Source organism: Microplitis demolitor, chromosome 9, assembly GCF_026212275.2.
Source record: "Microplitis demolitor isolate Queensland-Clemson2020A chromosome 9, iyMicDemo2.1a, whole genome shotgun sequence".
NCBI classification, from domain to species: domain Eukaryota; kingdom Metazoa; phylum Arthropoda; class Insecta; order Hymenoptera; family Braconidae; genus Microplitis; species Microplitis demolitor.
This window is the reverse complement of record NC_068553.1, coordinates 14,022,728-14,040,057: the sequence shown is the minus strand read 5'-3', so window position 1 is coordinate 14,040,057 and position 17,330 is coordinate 14,022,728. Positions and strand designations below refer to the sequence as shown.

Below are 17,330 nucleotides of genomic sequence, written 5' to 3'. Positions count from 1 at the left end.
ATAAAAAAAAAATAGTACCTATAAATCCGATAAGACTCACCTTCTTTCCATAAAATTAGTATCGATACCTCGGCAGAGCGTTTGGGCGCGGCTCATTAACACTTTCATACCTCGCGTAACATATACTTGATCAATGACGATTGCAGACGAATAATAAATGAATAAAATATCCGTGGGACAGTAGAATAAGATATTGAGTTAGCTCAAAGGCTTGGCTGATCGTGTGTTGCGGGTAAAACCAGCCAAGGGTTAGCTGCTTCAACATTACTAGTAGCAACAAACCTTGAGAGTATAATTTACATGGTTACTTTTCACTTAGTCTCTATCCACAGTACATACATACCTCCCCCTCCCCACACATACACACACACATACTCACACATTTGAACCACATATAAAACAACCAGAGGTTTGTTTTTTTATTTAAAACACACATATTGAGGAACGTGATTGGCCCCTGACATTTACACGGAGCTCGGTGTCTCCGTCGCGCCCAACCACCCACGGCACTAAATGTCAACCTTCATGAAGAAAAAGAGATAAGAGAGTTGACACTGATCGATGTCGCAAAGCTTACCCGCTCAAGTCTGTTCTGAATCCCTCTAAAAGTGTTTCATCTCCTTATAAGCTCTGCAACCGCCTCATCTACTTGTGAACCCAGAAACGTCTATATAGGAAGCAAAATAGACAGCATTAATGTCTGTCTCAGCAGTCTCCAAGCCTTCTACAAGATACAGCACCACTAGCATCAACAAATTACCGCACGGGACACTCTCTACGATAACAGATCTAACTATTTCTCTAGCTTAACTCCTGCATGTTAAATATCTCAATCTACTATCGCACAGGCATACAATCTCATTCCTAGTCTGCACTCTGTAGTATGTAGTCTGCAGTACAGTCAATCCTACAACAGAAACTGGAAAGACTGAATTTAGTAGCGTGTCTTCTTCCGGAAGGAAAAACAAAATAAAAAAAGGCCGTTGGAAACACAAAAGATCGATCCATTATTGTCGCAGGTACAAGTTAGATGTGGATGTGGAACTCGTGGTGGCGAACACCGTGTAACACGTGGCAGTATCTTGTATCAATGCTCTGGCTCCTGCTGTTACTTTTATTTCTTTCTTTGTCTTTGTCTTTTTCTCTGTATAATAGCCAAGCAAAGAGAAGAGAAGAGAAGAGAAAAGTTAAAGCACCCAGTGGCGGAGTATTCTGAGGGACTTAGGACCATGTCTTCAGAGTACTCTCATGTGCATGCCTACAAGAGTAGATACCGCGATAAGGCTTCCTCCGTCCTGGAGGTCTCACCACTACCAACAGCAAGACAACATACGCTTAACGACATTGGCTCAACTCCTACCACCTTCCACATTGCACATGTCGAGTTCAACGGAGGTCATTGCAAGGACTCCGAGTGAGGCCGTGGACTTTATACTTGACTGGACACTTTCCCCTTAGCTTAGACTGTATTCTCGGCTTACTTTTTATTTTAACATCTAAATCGAAATCGAAATTGAAATAAAAATCTGTATTCGAAGCAAATAGGGGCTTTCAATAGTTGGTTTAACTTTGATCTGATGACATTACTTGTGATAGACGCTTATAAAAAGGATGAGAAATATTATACTTAACTCGAGACATTAGATCAGCGAACAGTTGAATTATATTCAGACATTTAGTAGTTATGTGTGTAGGTTTGTTGTAAAGTTTGTTGTAAAGCATGTGAGAACGTTTGGTTGCAAATGCTATGGGCTGAGAGAGCTGTGAGTTGTGAGATATTCCGCGTTTACTGAAAACAAAAAACTCAGTTGCTGTTGAATCGTGAGCACGAGTAGCGAATACGAATAAGATAATACATTACGATCGAATTCGTATTCAGCTGTGTGTATTCACACCTGGTGCTTAAAATATCACTGTTTATAAACGTGTATTGCTGATGTCACGTGTGTAATTTAAACACACATCCTTGATAACTTCAACCGATTCAAGATATTCCGTTTTAGGTAAATAATTATGGTAACCAAATGCTTTATAGAAAATCCTTTTTGACGTCTTGGTGAAATCCTGCCGGAGAAGTTTAGCCGTTGAGTAAAACATAAAAATTTAATGACCGGCGCTGGGAAGCTAATTGAAGACTCAAGAGCAAGCTCGACTTTATGGCCGGACTTGTATAAAAAAAAAAAAATAATGTTATAAGATGGATAAAGAGTAAAAAGGTAGGATAGAGAAAATGATTAAAAAATAAGCAAGTCACCCAGGTAAGAAGCACGCACTCATCAACATTTATATGCACACGCAATGGCACTTAAGGACATCAGACAAGTCCTCTTAGTGTTGGACTCGTTTCAAGAGTCAATCACTCTTATCGTGTCATCTTGGCTTCTATATACCAACAAAACTACAACATCAGGATGCAAATGCTGCAGGATGTCTTTAAAGCTTAAGAATCCATCTTCCAGGAAAAAAATTTATCAAATAAAATCATTTTGATAAATAATTGATGACATTAAATTTATGGTTCGTGCAATAAGTGGCGCACCCACATGGAATCCACATTTAGTGAAGTAAGTTTAGATAGAGATATTGTGACTCTATCTTAGGAAGAATGTGGTGTGGGAATGGATCACAAGAATCACAAGAAAATTATTACGTCATGCACGAATTGTCTGACACGGATATGCACCAGTTGCTGGCATGTCGTGTTTCATATTAAAAAAAAAAAAAAAAAAACAAAAAAAAAAGTATCAAGTCTTGAGTCTCAAGTCATAAGTCTACATTTTAGTATCAGAATATATACCGGTTGGTAACAAAAAGAAGAAAAGAAAAAAAACTAAACAGATTGCACATCACACAAATCGTGACGATAAGCTTCGCTGATAGAGAAGAGAAGCTATCCTGCATCTATTTTAGAATCGACTCATCCTTTCTCCTAATAGACGCAGACATTAGTAATCACCGATCAGCAATAAGTAACCAGTAATCAGTAATAAGTGTCATCAAGGATACTTAAATTAAAAAGCAAGCTAGCCAGCAATTTAGATTTTTATTTACTCCCATGAGTTATGATTTCCGAGCGTGCCGAATCGGACTATATAGATTTATCGTTCCGACTAGTTTGTATCGCTTGGCGGCACCTATGACCATATAAATAAAATAAAAATATATTTAATGGCGACTTATTGCGTCGCGGCATTAATCAGCCAAGTTATCTCAGCTCACTGATAGAGAGCACCCCCACGGATTAATATTATTCAGCGTTGCCCTCACGGCCTACGAGCGGTTATTTTAAATCGATAAACAAACTTTAGCAGTGCGTATGCGAATGCGTATGCAGTCCGATTACTATACCATTAGCATACCACGAATTCTCAAAGCTTAGCTTGAAAACCGATCTGTCTTGTTGTGGAATTCCGTAGTCCATTTTCTTCGAACGTCAACGCTTTTAAAGCGTACAACGCCCGTTCTTTAGTTACATATCGTTTCTTCAGCAACTTTAAATTGCAACAAAGATACACTAGATTTTATACCACACCATCCGTACATCTTAGCTTCATTACCTCTCAAACCAGTTAGTTATGCTAATACTTGGTTATAAACCCTTCATTAATGTTGATGAGCAATTAATACACTTGCTTCTGTTGCTGCAAACTCCTATTTCAATTACTTGAACCTTCGGTTAAATTTTTATAGCTTATTTAATTCAATCAAGTTATTATCCTGTAGAAGATTGTCAGCTGACATTTTTGTTAAATTTTTAAGTGTATGTATAAATAATTGTTAAAGATCACTAGAGAGGGCAGGATGTTGTTGATCTGGTTAGGTTAGTGCCCGCGGCTTAGATAGTCTCAGCATTGGCTGGAAACCACCGACCTCGACAGGGCGTGGCGGGTCACTGGTCCTCTTCTCGGTTAACACAGTGGCGTAGGTATCAATACAGCTTCACAAAACATTTCTCCAGCATACTATCCAATCTCTACTACTACCCACTAACGATTGAATTGTATTAACCCAGCTGCTGTGCACGCATACTCGTCTGCTGATCACTTTAGATACACATTCTCGACATTTAGCGGCGCACCCATACGGTCATACACGCAAACTCACTTCATACTTGTTATTATAGAGCTTCTGTTCCCAATTGTCTTTATACTAGCTTTAACGTTAAGATCATCGAAGATGTTATGTAGCCGGGACAATTCATTTTGCTCCACTCTACTCTACTCTAGATCGGTGCAACCTTTTTTTAAGCAACTATTCTTTCGTCTATTGATTACGGTCAGGTTCATCGATCTGAGGAAATTCTTAGCTAAGGTCACTGCTCTAGAATATGCTCGACAGTTCCGGGCAACAGCTTCTTCTCCTTCTTATACTTGTTCTTCAAGAGGTTGCGACCACTCGCGAGGTCAAGAATTCAAGCCATAAGAAATATAATATCCGTTAGGTATTTCTATCTCTTTTATTTTATTAAGACACTTTTTTTATCAAAATTTTTTTTTAGATACGGCTGGTGATTTAACGGCATGCTTACTGAAAAATCCATTCACCAATCAGATAAATTTGAATAATATTAACAACAACAACAACTACCAAGTGTGTATGATGTTACACTAATAATGCGTTTGAGAAAACGATGTATAATTGATGCGGTATGAAGCTCAGTTGCCCACGGTTGTAAGAGTTTGGAACTGGGTGGAGAAAATACAGGTTGTCTCGATTCGGTCCTACAAGAGAAGACTTCTTATTCTTATTCTTATTTTGCTTATTTTTCTTGTTCTTGTTCTTCTTGTACATTAAAAGAAGAGAGTAGTGCAACGGTCGCCCGCGGTGTAACACGAAGATGATATATACTCGCAACCGCGCAGCTGCGCGCGCCCAAGACACTCTCGTAAATTCACGCTGCCTCTGAATAACTATACACATATACTTATATATATAAACCCATGTAAAGACATATTCAAGGTCTAGGTTCATAGGGTAGAAAGGCCATAGTTAACATGCCAATCATTAAACCCCTTGCAGCTCTTGTAATTCATAATAATAATTAATATTTTTTATGCATTATAAAATAACCATGATTACTTGCGAACACGTGTCTCGATCTTGAGTGGTATCATGTTAAAAGATCGTTAAATAATAAAGAAGAATATTGTTTAAATGCTTTATTATTTTTTCGATACATATTTAATGGATATCTGTTTAATAAATAAGTAATATTGATGTGTGTATGTGTAAGTGTATGTGGATGTGCATGTATGTTGTTTCTTTGACTGAAAAGAATGAACGAGTATGTATTGAGACCGGTTGGCTTAGCTGAGTTGCGTGCACAAGTCACATTACAAGCTGAATATTTCATTCATAAAAGCGGCTTTACTTGTATTCCGCGAATAAGTATGGCATGCCACCTTCTCTACTCGCGGTTCGGTGTATATATATAGAATCAATTCTTACATTACCGTAAACCTTAATATCGCGAGGTAATACTGCTGAAGGTACTGATGGTATTGGTATTAGTGCTGGTGCTGGTGCTGGTGCTGGTACTAGCAGTGGTGATGGTGATGCTGATGCTGATGTTGAAGCTGTTGTTGATGTTACCTGGCTGCTGCAATTACGTTCCACCTTATTCTTGGTATACACCTTGGCAAATGCCGCCACCGCTACCCTCGAGCTGTGAATGAATCGCTTTTTCCGCTGTACTTCAACTCTTTTTTGTTCACTTGAAGCGAGAAATCTTTCAGCTCACTGACACGCTATGCTATATATACATATATATGCTGTATATAAATATATATATGTGTGGATGAATATATATATTTTATCGCCTGCTGTTACTGTATATGGTGAGCTTCCATCTTAGGAAGGATGCAATCAGGGCTATTTTAACTGCGAGACTAATTCAAAACGACCTTACAACAACGAGTAATATCTATCAACGCAATTGTTATTTTTTTAATGGTATTCAATATGAATTTATTTATGGATATTTAATATGAATTGAATACTAAAAGAGAAATGAATTTTATGCTAAGTAAAAATAAAAATAAGTTTATTTCCAGAATAGTTCGCAGTATTTTTATAACTTATTGCAATATGAATATTATTTTTTTTTTTAATCGAAAATTTAATCCAGGTTTTGTACAAGACTAGTTTGAAAATTTTAAAATTTTTTGAAGACAATATAATTTTTTTCAAAATATTGAACTTTCGATCACCTTGATCTATTTTATTGTAATAACAACTGTCACTAGAAATTAAATTATATGACCAACATCTGAAATTAGGGATTAATAACGGGTTTTTTTTTTAGTCAAAAACTGCAGCGTTAATTTGTAAGACTCTTTAACTGGGTTCATAGAGATTTTTTGTGAATAAATTAAAATTGTTTATTTATTTTTGAAAGTCATAAAACTCATTATCAAGTGATCATAAACTCCCTTATTTGAGAAAAAAAAATTTTTTTCAATTTTTTTAAATTTATTCACTGAAGACTATGCAGAATATTTATCATAATGCAAGTTTTTAGTTTTGATCTATAATTAGATGCATATTTCTTCTTGAATTTAACCCTTCCAATTACTACTGCCAATTAAATATTAATCAACATAAGCAAAATAATAATAAAAAAACAACACCTCATACATCTCCTTCAATGACAATAAATAACAATTAACAATTAGACTAATAACTATTATTATCCATTTTTAATAATAAATTTTTTTACACACGAGCAGTTGTTGTGTAGGTGAAATTGTTATTTTATAATAAAGATAACTCCGACACACCTAGTAGTGAAAGGTATGTCGGATATGCCACTAAAGAGGTTAGTCTTGGTCAAGATCCATTGAGAGTTCATGTTCAGCTGACCTAGGCTTGGTTATGTTCGCACGCGAGCCATTTCGTTGGATAATATTAAACATAATTTATCTTATGTATTCATTATTCCCATTATTATCATTACGATTAATATCATTAATAATAACAATAGACTATTCCATATTCATGTTCGACATTTAATGTTACAGAACTTCCAAGAGCACCGTATAGATGGCGCATCGCTGCCGCTGCTCTCGGAGGAACATTTGACTGGGCCGATAGCTATGAAGCTGGGACCGGCATTAAAATTACGTGCCATGTTGGCACGCAAATTGGGCGCCTGTACAGTATGTCTTCATTGTGCCCATTGTCATCAAACGCCACTGCCAGTTTTAAATGCAACAGCGAATGCTACTGCAAATATAAATGCAAGTGGAAATCCTGTAAATATAAATTCCGGTGGAAATACGACAGCAGGAGCAATAACAATACAAACGACGACTGGAAGGCGACCCAGTAGCACTGGCAATTGACAAACAATGGCGGAGACTCCTGGTGTTATTGACGTCGATCCAAATCGTGCTCTCAGAATCGAGAGACGAATTTCTCGTCCTGTTCGTAAACCGGATGTCGTTTTTAAAAAACCAATTAAACAATAACAATAATTTGTTTTTGTTTATTTAAGACTTGGTTTTATGGAGACTCCGCCCAATTCAGTACCTAATTTAGTTGTTATTATTATTAATATTAATGTTTTTAATGAATGTCATGAGTGCCTTGAATATTGAACGATTCTCTGACAATAAAGATAAATAAATAATTGAATATATATTTATATATTTTTTGTCTATATTGTATGATTATTAATTTTATAAGTGATTAATACTGGTAATTATTAAATAAATGTCAATAACAATTATCGTTAAATCGTACGCGTTAATTTGTTTAAAATTTATTTTTTGCCGTAAGGGAGATATGTCATGATTCCTTATATTTAGACAATAAATAAAAATTAAATTATTTTATAAATAATAACAGTGAATAGACTTGATTGTTGCAAAGATTGGGAGTAATTAATTTTTTAATTAAAAAAATAAAATTTTTAAATTTGTAGAGAGAAATGGTAAATTATTATTAAATTTTTAAAAGAAAAATTAACTTATTAAATTATATTTTACATAATATATGAGTACATGGGTAAAATTTATCAAAAAAGGTCATATTTTTCTGAAATTCAGATCTACTTCGACTAGAATAGATCTATTTAAATTAATTCAGATCCTTAAAAATCTCTTAAGATCTACGATTAAATAAAAAATGTTTTATAAAGTTTTGAAATCTCCTTAAAATTCGGAATTTTGATTTTTTTTTGTTTAGTAGTTTTCCTTTTTTTGTCTTTATCTTCATAGATTTGAAGAAAGGATAAACCAGATCTCCGTAAATCTTAACTGTATGCAAGTTTCAGATTGCTGTAGATCTGAATTATTTTTTCTTGGGAGTATAATAAATTTTTACAATAGTTGATATACTAATGTAACATATATCTATATATAAAAATATATTAGAGTGATCGCTAAAAACTAAATTTTCCTAGACGCCCCATAAAAAGCTTTTTTTTAGTGAAAAAATACGTGGGGAATTTGGTTTTTTAAGTAAAAAGGATACGTGCTTCAGGACGACCAAAGTTGATTTTTCGATACAATCGCAGTTTTTTTTAAATATCTCATGAAATATGCAGATTAAAGGAAAAACTTATGGAGACAATTTTGTAGGAAATTGAATTCTTGACAAAAAAGGTCGTATTCATTTTTTTTATAAAATGTACATTTATGAAGATATTTTAAAAAAACTTTTTTTAAATTTTATCAATTGAGCATTTAAAGGATTACGAACGTTACAAATAACAATTTTCTGAGTGTATAGAAACTGTAACAAACATTAAGTGATATGTTACGAGTCATAAAGCTGTCTATAATTAAAAAGAAACGTTATTTGTAACATTCGTAATCCTATAAATGCTCAATTGACAAGATCTAAAAAAATTTTTTAAAAATATCTTCATAAATACACATTTTATATCAAAAATGAATAAGATCTTTTTTGTCAAAAATTTAATTTCCTTTTTACGAAAAAAAAGCTTTTTATTGGACGTCTGAGAAAATTGATTTTTTCACGACCACCCTAATATATATATATATATATGATCTTTTATGACATTGTTTGTCCATAGACGATCAAATCTATTTTTCATATATAATCAGGCCTGATAATTTACCCATGATCATATGTAATCACATCCGAAAATTTTTTGTCCAGAATTCAACTTGAGATTTATTAAGTAGAAATGAAATCTAATTAATATTAAAACGCATCAAGTTTTAATAATCAAATAGTAAAATACTTTTGAAAAGTAAAATATCTCATGTTATCTAAAATATAAAAAAAAATCTTCCTCAATTTTTTTTTTAAATTTTTTACATGTCTAACTCAACTTGTTATTATAATATCCAAATATCTATCTCAAGTTAACACAAGTCAAAGCTTATAAAAATAATCGCTGTTAAATAATGTGGAACATGAAAAAATTTCTCCTACCGTAACTCCGATATAAATAAAACAATAATTTATTGAGTGCGATTAATTAATCAACTGTTAATAAAACGTCCTATAAGAATAACGTGCAATAATAATTTCATTTTTTTTTTATTTTTGTTATTATGACATAAATGAAATTAGTGTTAAGAAATACGTATTTGCTCAAATCGTTATTTCTTTTTATATATTTTAATAAAGGTTTTTATATTATTAAATAATTATTATAATATTTACATGCATAAATATATATTGCTATTATTATTATCATAACTAATAAATTATATTTTTTCTAATAATATTAAATTTAATTGTTATTAATTAAGCAATGATTTAGATATTAATAAAGATTAATTATTATTATTAATTATTCATGTAAATGAACTCAACGACAATAACGTAATTCAAAAATGTCTGATTTATAAATAGTTTAATGTAAAAAAAAGCATTAGTTGTATATTAAAACAGAATGATTTTTTTTTTAATTGTAACATCTATTTATTTTATCAATGTATTTATATATATTATTAAATAGTTCAGTAATTTAATGGTCCTCAGATTAATATTATTATTATTGAAATTATAAGAGTAAAAATATTCAAATATGATCATGTATTTTTTCGTATAATCAGATATAAATTTATATATGATCAAACACAATAATATAAGATTATATCCCGCATGAAAGTATATCTACGGAAAAATTTATGTGACAAATTGTTTTTTGTCCGAACATATATTTATATATACTTAGGACCCATGTCGACACATATGTGATATACAATTTTTACATATATATTTTTTCACACAGGATATAACGTCACATATATTTATTTTTGATATCACGCATAATCATATCTATAAATATATGAAAGCTCAGAACTGATAAAATCATACAAAAGATCTAAGCTGATCATATATGATCAGATGATCACATCTAAATAAATAAATGAGGTATTATCTGTTCATATATAATAATATATGACTTTATATGAGTTTATATGATTATTTATACTCATGTGACCATATATGAACACTTATAGCTATAAATGTAAATATATGATCAAAGTTGGGCCATCGTATCTGATCAGTTCTGAGTATTCATACATGATCACATATGATCATATCTGAATATTTTTTGTGGAGTTTCGTACACTAATTGAAGAAAACAGTATTTTGTTTGAATTATTTTTATTTGGCGATAGATTTCATAAATTGTTTGTTTATAATTTAATATTAATAAATAAAATGTTAATGTGTACGAGTATCGACGGCTTTTACTTAAATAATAATAATTATTATTAAATGAATAAAAATCACATGTAAATATGTCGCTTATTTATATCGTTAAATTATATCCTAAAAAATTTTTAATTTTTAGTATGTAGATCGTAATGAACATGTAGATAATATATCAATGGTAATAATTAACAGTCAAAACACGTAGCACTAAAATTATTTTTTGTATAAATGATACAATTGATTGTCACGAATAAACTTTTATTGAAGTTTTAAAAAAAAAGTGCAAATACTGCAGTTTTGTGATACTTTCATTTCTTTCTTATTAATTTTGGCTTTATTATTCATATTTTTAATGAAAAATAAAAGATATTCATCTATATATATATAACAGATGAGTATTTTTATTGAAATGTTATTCCTTTTACTTTTTTGTAAACTGTAAATTTATCATATCACCTGCACTGTCGAAATAATGCAATTTAACAGGTAAAAACTGATCAGTTTCCACCCATTAAATTAATTCCTGACTTTATTTCATCCTTCTTAGAACTTTATTATTGTGAACCTCGAAATATTTTTATGTAATTTTAATAACCAACCAAATCAACAGCAGAACAGCTGTCCTGGGTCGAAAAATTAAATCTGTTTCAAAATAAATTATAAATTCGAATATTCTTTATTTAATTTAAGGTAAAAGACCCAGTACCCGATCAGAGAACTTGTACTTAATCACTTCATATATTTTTATATTTATATTTAGTAAAATTGCGTTAATAGAGCTAAAAATACATGAGTAATCGGGTACTAGTTCCCTGATGGGGTACTGGGTCTCTTACCTTATAAGTTTTAAAATCGTATTTATTTTTCATAGCAATTTAATCGGTTTTTTTCCGTACTATTCCCTATCCAGATTAATATCAGACTTGTTTTCGTATTATATTTAGTCTGTTTTTAATCGCTTCGTTGTTGTAATTATTAGTCTATGTTCATTTATTTTTAGGACAAAAACCGATTTTTTTTACTATTAAATTGGCAACTAATAACCCCGCTATCTTTGTACACAAATGAATTTAATTTTTTAAGTATACAAAATCAAATTACTTCTCAACAATATAAGCATTGTCGGTTCCTATCATCTGTCGTCAACGCGTTTGCAGAGACATAATGCCTTCCTCGTAGAAGTTTTTAGGCTTTTGATCAAAAAAGGTGGTAAGGTCACTTTTAAGCTGGTCTTCATTTTTTAATTTTTTATTTGCTAAGTAGAGGGCTAGAAAACGAAATAGATGATAATCTAAGGGCATAATATCTGGAGAGTACAATGGGTGAGGAAGGACGGCCCAGCCAAGCGAAAGTAATTTTTCACGAGTCGCTTTTGATACTAGTGGTCGAGCATTATCGTGCAAAAAGTATACATCATTTTGATTTTTCGTTAATCTCGCTGCTACTTTATCCAGTTGGTCACAATAAATATTAGCCGTGATTGTAGTGTCAGATGGCAACAACTCCCAGTATATAATTCCGTTTATTCCCCACCAAACACTTAAAATAACTTTTTTACTCGTGTCAGATTTTGGCATTAGTACTCCTGCTTCTCCAGGTCCAAGCCACTGGCGCTTACGCGAAAAATTTATGTACATAATCCACTTTTCATTCCCCGTAATTACATCCCTCAGTCACTCGTTGGTACGATGATAACTAAGTAGTTCCATGTACACGTTAGCTCTCTTCTGAAGTTAAAACAGTGTCAACTCATGTGGAAACCAAACTGAATATTTCTGAGTCTTTTCTAAAGCATGGAGTTGTTTTTCTACTGCAGTATAAGAACACTGAAGCTGCTCTGCCAGACAACGTGAAGCGAACCTGGGATCCATTTCTATGAGTCTTTTTAACTCATCTACATCTATTGTAGGAGGTCGTCCTGAATGAGGTTCATCAAATAGGTTATAATTTCCATCCTTAAATCTTCTAAACCAATATTTGGTGATATCGTAACAGCACGCCTTCGTCCATCGTTGTACATATATTGCGCACTGCTCCAGTCGCTTTTCGACCTAAGCGAAATTCGTGAAGTAAAAGCAGCCAAAGTTCTCTACGAGAAATATCCACAACTTACTGTAGTTTTACTATTCGAGATCCAGTTGTTAACTGATCTGACATACAACTCTTGCTTTAGTTATAAATTTATAAGCTGCCAACTTAATGTAATTTTTAGTCTAATTTGGTTACTAACGCGGTTCTTTTTTAAAATAACAGATCGAAAACAGCTTAAAATTTTTATAAAAGATCAAAAACAGATCAACTAGTCCAATTAGACTAAAATCAGATCAAATTTTTCGATCCGGAATGTGCTTGGAAAATTAAAAGATAATGGTAATCCCATTGAAAAAAAAAAATGTTAAATCAATAAAGAGTAATCGTTTCCTTTGTTAAATAACTTAAATTTGCATACTATACACAAAGTTTTTTGTTCTGCGCTATCGGCTGAAATCAGCCTGTTTCTACTGGCTAGACACTAAAGCTCTGAGCATCAATGCAGGTATACGAGAAATACTCTCTAAAAATAAATTAGTGGAATTCACTGTAAATCAGTGGATAGTCACTATTTTTACAGCGATCAGTATTCCACTAATTCGACCAGTGGTATACTTATATATAAGCCTAGTTGTAAGCTATAGCTGATTCCCAGTGTATATTCACTAATTCACAGTGAATTTTACTAATTCATTTTTAGAGTGTATCTTACGTGGTACAGGCCATTACATAATTACACTTCGGGTGATGCCAGTCCTTGTCTGGAATCAATTTATTTTATTCCCTGTTACGCAATATACACGAAAAAAAATTCTTGTGATTGGAATCGTCGAAAGAATCACTATGCAAGTTCAATGGAGAGAACGATTAATATATAGCATTTATAGCAGCCTGTATGGCTACCGGTGCGATCTAATCTAGTCCCAAAACAGTGAAATTCGGATAAGATGTTCAACGTGTGAACTTCTCTTCAATTCTTAAATTTGAGAAATGTTCTCCTAAGTATGAATACCATTCTTCATAATGTGTGCGAAAAATTACTATCATATATAGAAATCATTCCTCTATTAGTACCAGATCTATTTCCATAAATTCATTGAACTGGTTTTATAATATTCTTTCCAGGTGTTTGCTTTTTTTTTTTTTTATAATTAACGTAAAATTAAAAAAAAAATTTTGTTCATAGAATTATACTTGACTTATTTAACCTTGAAGTAATCACGTGCTCGAGTTAGCCGAATACCTAAAAATTAACTCCAACGACAACGGTTAATAATTTCGATAGTCATCTAATTAAGTTTCATCGGAATGAATCGGTTTCAATCGGAAATTTTCGATTAAATTCCATTGAAGTGAATCAGATTTCTCAACCAGGGAATAATAACACCAACAATAATTCTTCGAATGTCTTATTTTCGATCGTAGATAGGTTAGTTTATCTCATGCAAAATAACTTTCAACACATGGTTAGACGACTAATAACTATATTTGTATAAAATAACGAAAACGAATACTCTTACTATAGTACATATTAAAAAAATTAATTAGGGTTACTTCTTTTAAAATCCACTTTAATTTATTCTCGCCTGAAAAAATAAGCAAATATAGTAATAAATAATTAAAACAATAATAAATAAACAAACTTACATTGATATGAAATGCAACGACCTGATCTTGGTCACTAATAACAATATTAACATTAGCAAAACCATTAATATCAACAATCAGACGTTTTCCTGTACAACCATCTCCAACTAAATCCCCCGAAATAATGTCACAATAAGTACCCTCAGGAAGACAAGTCTTGATACGTTTGTTCAGATCATATTTTTCAGCATTAATAGCAATAAATCCTCTATTACCACGTGAAAAAGCAATCTGGTTATTCCAGTTGTCCCACCATTCACAGATTTCCGTTCCAGCCACGGTATTACGGAATCCAACCATATTAACTATTTGCGACCATCGATGCTCACAAATCCATCCATCAGCACAGCGAATACTATTATTATCACCTATCGGAGTTAATATGTTGCCATTAACATCAGCAGGTGGACCCTGATCAAAATCATCAAACGCAAATGAACTCATGACCCGCGGATTGCCGTAAGGATGCGCTAGCATGAACGCAACCGCCATTTTGTACAGTCGAGCTTCTTTATGAGTTAAGACAGCAGTAACGCCATTATGACTGCGTTGGGTGTCATGGTTGTCGATAAAAATTAGCGCGTCTTTCCTAGATAGCAGTCCCCACTCTTCCCCAATGTTTTTGAACCACTTCAAAGGATTTTCACCGCGAATACCACGACTTAGTTCTAACCCATACTTAAATTCGGTTACTGCGCCTAAAGAATTATATTCATACTTTGAAATTACTTCACTGCCCATATCAATAACTTCTTGATAAATGTAAGGACGTGCTCCGGCAGGGAAATCGTGTTCAGTACTCAAATTATGTAAACGGGAATAGATTATTGCAAGATCTTTTGGCCATATATGTTTAGCAGCATCAACTCTGTTAATAAAATATATAAATTTGAAATTCAATTTCTGATTAAGCCATGTAAAACTCATGAACTGACCTAATTCCAGCAACACCAGCATCAATCATATCATTGATGAAATCCACTATTTTTTTCCTTACATACTCAGAACTCTGATCTAGATCATGGAGACCAACTAATTCACAATTACGAACCTGGAATGGATCATTCCAGTTGTCGATTGTACAAGAGGTATGGAAATCATTATGATTATAAGGTACTGCGGTATAATTTTTAGTTTTTAAGTCAGCTGTTGAATTCCCTGTTCCAATTACAGCTTCACTCAAGGATCGTTGTGCTGACATATGATTTATTATTATGTCTACGTAAATTCTAACACCAGCTTTGTTACAACGCCGTACCATGTCACGGAATTGAGCCTCGTTTCCGGAACGTGTCATCCAGTGGTAAGAGAGTGGCTGATATCGCTCCCACCAAGGACGTTTTGGTATTATTATATTTTCTTGGATTGGTGAAACCTTTTTAAAATAAATAAATAATTTATTTATTGGACGGATGAAAGTAGTTTGTTGGTAAGTTGGATCATAATTTGATGAATAAGAAAAAAAAAATAATAATAATGTGAATGCTTACTTGAACGCCGGCATAACCCTTAGGACCCAGAAAACGTTCACACTCAACCGCAATATCCGACCACTTCCATTCAAATAGATGTACCATAACATCATGTCCAGGAGTGTAATTGGGATTCTTAAACGTACTATCATCGGCTAAAACAACTGCCACAATAATGTTTGATGCAAAATTCAGCCCGGCAATAAGGAGCACAATAATAACACGTGCGTGCATGCTGACTAAAGAATAAAAAAAATATTCACTGTAATGTGTCTTTGTGGTCACACTTGCGGATTTTATATATAAAACGTTATCATATATTCTGATACAAATTACTTGCATTATCGGTCAATACGCTTTTTTTAAAGCTTTTGTATCTTTTATCATAATAGTAATGCACCGTTATCATGTGCATTTGGAAAATGATTATAATAATGATAATGACAATAATTATTGGCTACCAGTAAACAATAAATCGTTGCAATAAAAAATGAAAATTTCCAAAAAAAGTAAGTCTGTGATACAGGCAAATAGTTGGATTTCTATGAAATCTACTATAAACAATTGATTTTCTTCCGGTTTTTGAAGAAATTTGAAAGAAAATCAAGAGAAAGTCAAAAGACATGGAAATTGTTAGTGGCGATTAATAGTCTGTGTGAAAGATGTGTGTATATATATCGTGTGAAAAGTTATATTAATATAAGACATCGTTGTTCTCGGTTGGAAACTGCGTAACTCCACGTTTTTTAAAAAATTACTTTTTTTCATTTGCTGTTGGCAATCATCGTAATATGTATTGTTAATGTTTTAAAAATTTTCAAATCATCAAAGTTGTCGCACAACAACCTCTAATGTAAAGAAAAAAAAAAATTATATAAAGTAGAAACCGATACTTTCAAAATTTTAAGATTAAAATAATACTTTTTCCATGCCCATTAGCAAAGAAAACTATATGCTGAACAAAAATACATCCCTTATTAAAAGAAACGATTTAAAACAATTAGAAAAAAAAATTTGAAATACTTTTTAATCCTTTGAATACTTTTAAATCATCCTTTTTATAAGCATTTAACATTCCAAATCGTTTCGAATTGTTTCTCTTAATCAGGGATGCATATTAAAATGGTTTTAACTTCTCGCTAAAAAAATCGACGATATTCGAAAAATTCGAGAAGTTATTGCTTTCACTCCGATTCTCGAAAATCAGGTTTTTATATCAGATATCGATATTTTGAGGTCCTAGGAAGCTAATCTAACTATTTTCAGAATTATTTCCGAACATATGTGTGTGTGTGTGTGTGTGTGTGTGTGTGTGTGTGTGTGTGTGTGTGTGTGTGTGTGTGTGTGTGTGTGTGTGTGTGTGTGTGTGTGTGTGCGTGTGTGTGCGTGTGCGTGCGTGTGTGTGTGTGTGTGTGTGTGTGTGTGTGTGTGTGTGTGTGTGTGTGTGTGTGTGTGTGTGTGTGTGTGTGTGTGTGTGTGTGTGTGTGTGTGTGTGTGAACACTCTATAACTTTTAAACATAATCAATTGATTTGCA

The 17,330-nt window shown here is 32.6% G+C and overlaps 2 protein-coding genes across 2 annotated transcripts in view; one reads left to right on the top strand and one right to left on the bottom strand.

Moving 5' to 3' along the window:
* The window catches only part of LOC103574371 (uncharacterized), an 83,276-nt gene extending 72,391 nt beyond the window's left edge, over positions 1-10,885 (top strand). The window contains exon 6 of the mRNA XM_053741755.1: positions 7,020-10,885. Within this exon, the coding sequence (XP_053597730.1) occupies positions 7,020-7,343 (324 nt within the window). The 3' untranslated portion in view covers positions 7,344-10,885. The remainder of the gene's footprint in view (positions 1-7,019) is intronic.
* A 3,343-nt stretch (positions 10,886-14,228) lies between these two features.
* LOC103574370 (alpha-amylase 1) lies at positions 14,229-15,935 on the bottom strand. Its single transcript, XM_008553806.3, has 4 exons — positions 15,813-15,935; positions 15,258-15,697; positions 14,323-15,190; positions 14,229-14,261 (listed from the first exon to the last, which is right to left on the bottom strand). The coding sequence occupies exons 1-4, from the start codon at positions 15,897-15,899 to the stop codon at positions 14,247-14,249; spliced, it is 1,410 nt and encodes a 469-aa protein (XP_008552028.1). The 5' UTR covers positions 15,900-15,935; the 3' UTR covers positions 14,229-14,246.
* Between the last annotated feature and the right edge of the window lie 1,395 nt (positions 15,936-17,330).

What these genes read in the sequence shown, in the direction of transcription:
- LOC103574370 (XM_008553806.3), bottom strand. Translation starts at nt 15,899, where the DNA reads ATGGTACATCTATTTGAATGGAAGTGGTCGGATATTGCGGTTGAGTGT. An exon ending in AGGGTTATGCCGGCGTTCAA is followed by an intron (nt 15,698 to 15,812) that starts GTAAGCATTCAC and finishes TATTTTAAAAAG; the next exon opens with GTTTCACCAATCCAAGAAAA. An exon ending in GCTGGTGTTGCTGGAATTAG is followed by an intron (nt 15,191 to 15,257) that starts GTCAGTTCATGA and finishes TTTTATTAACAG; the next exon opens with AGTTGATGCTGCTAAACATA.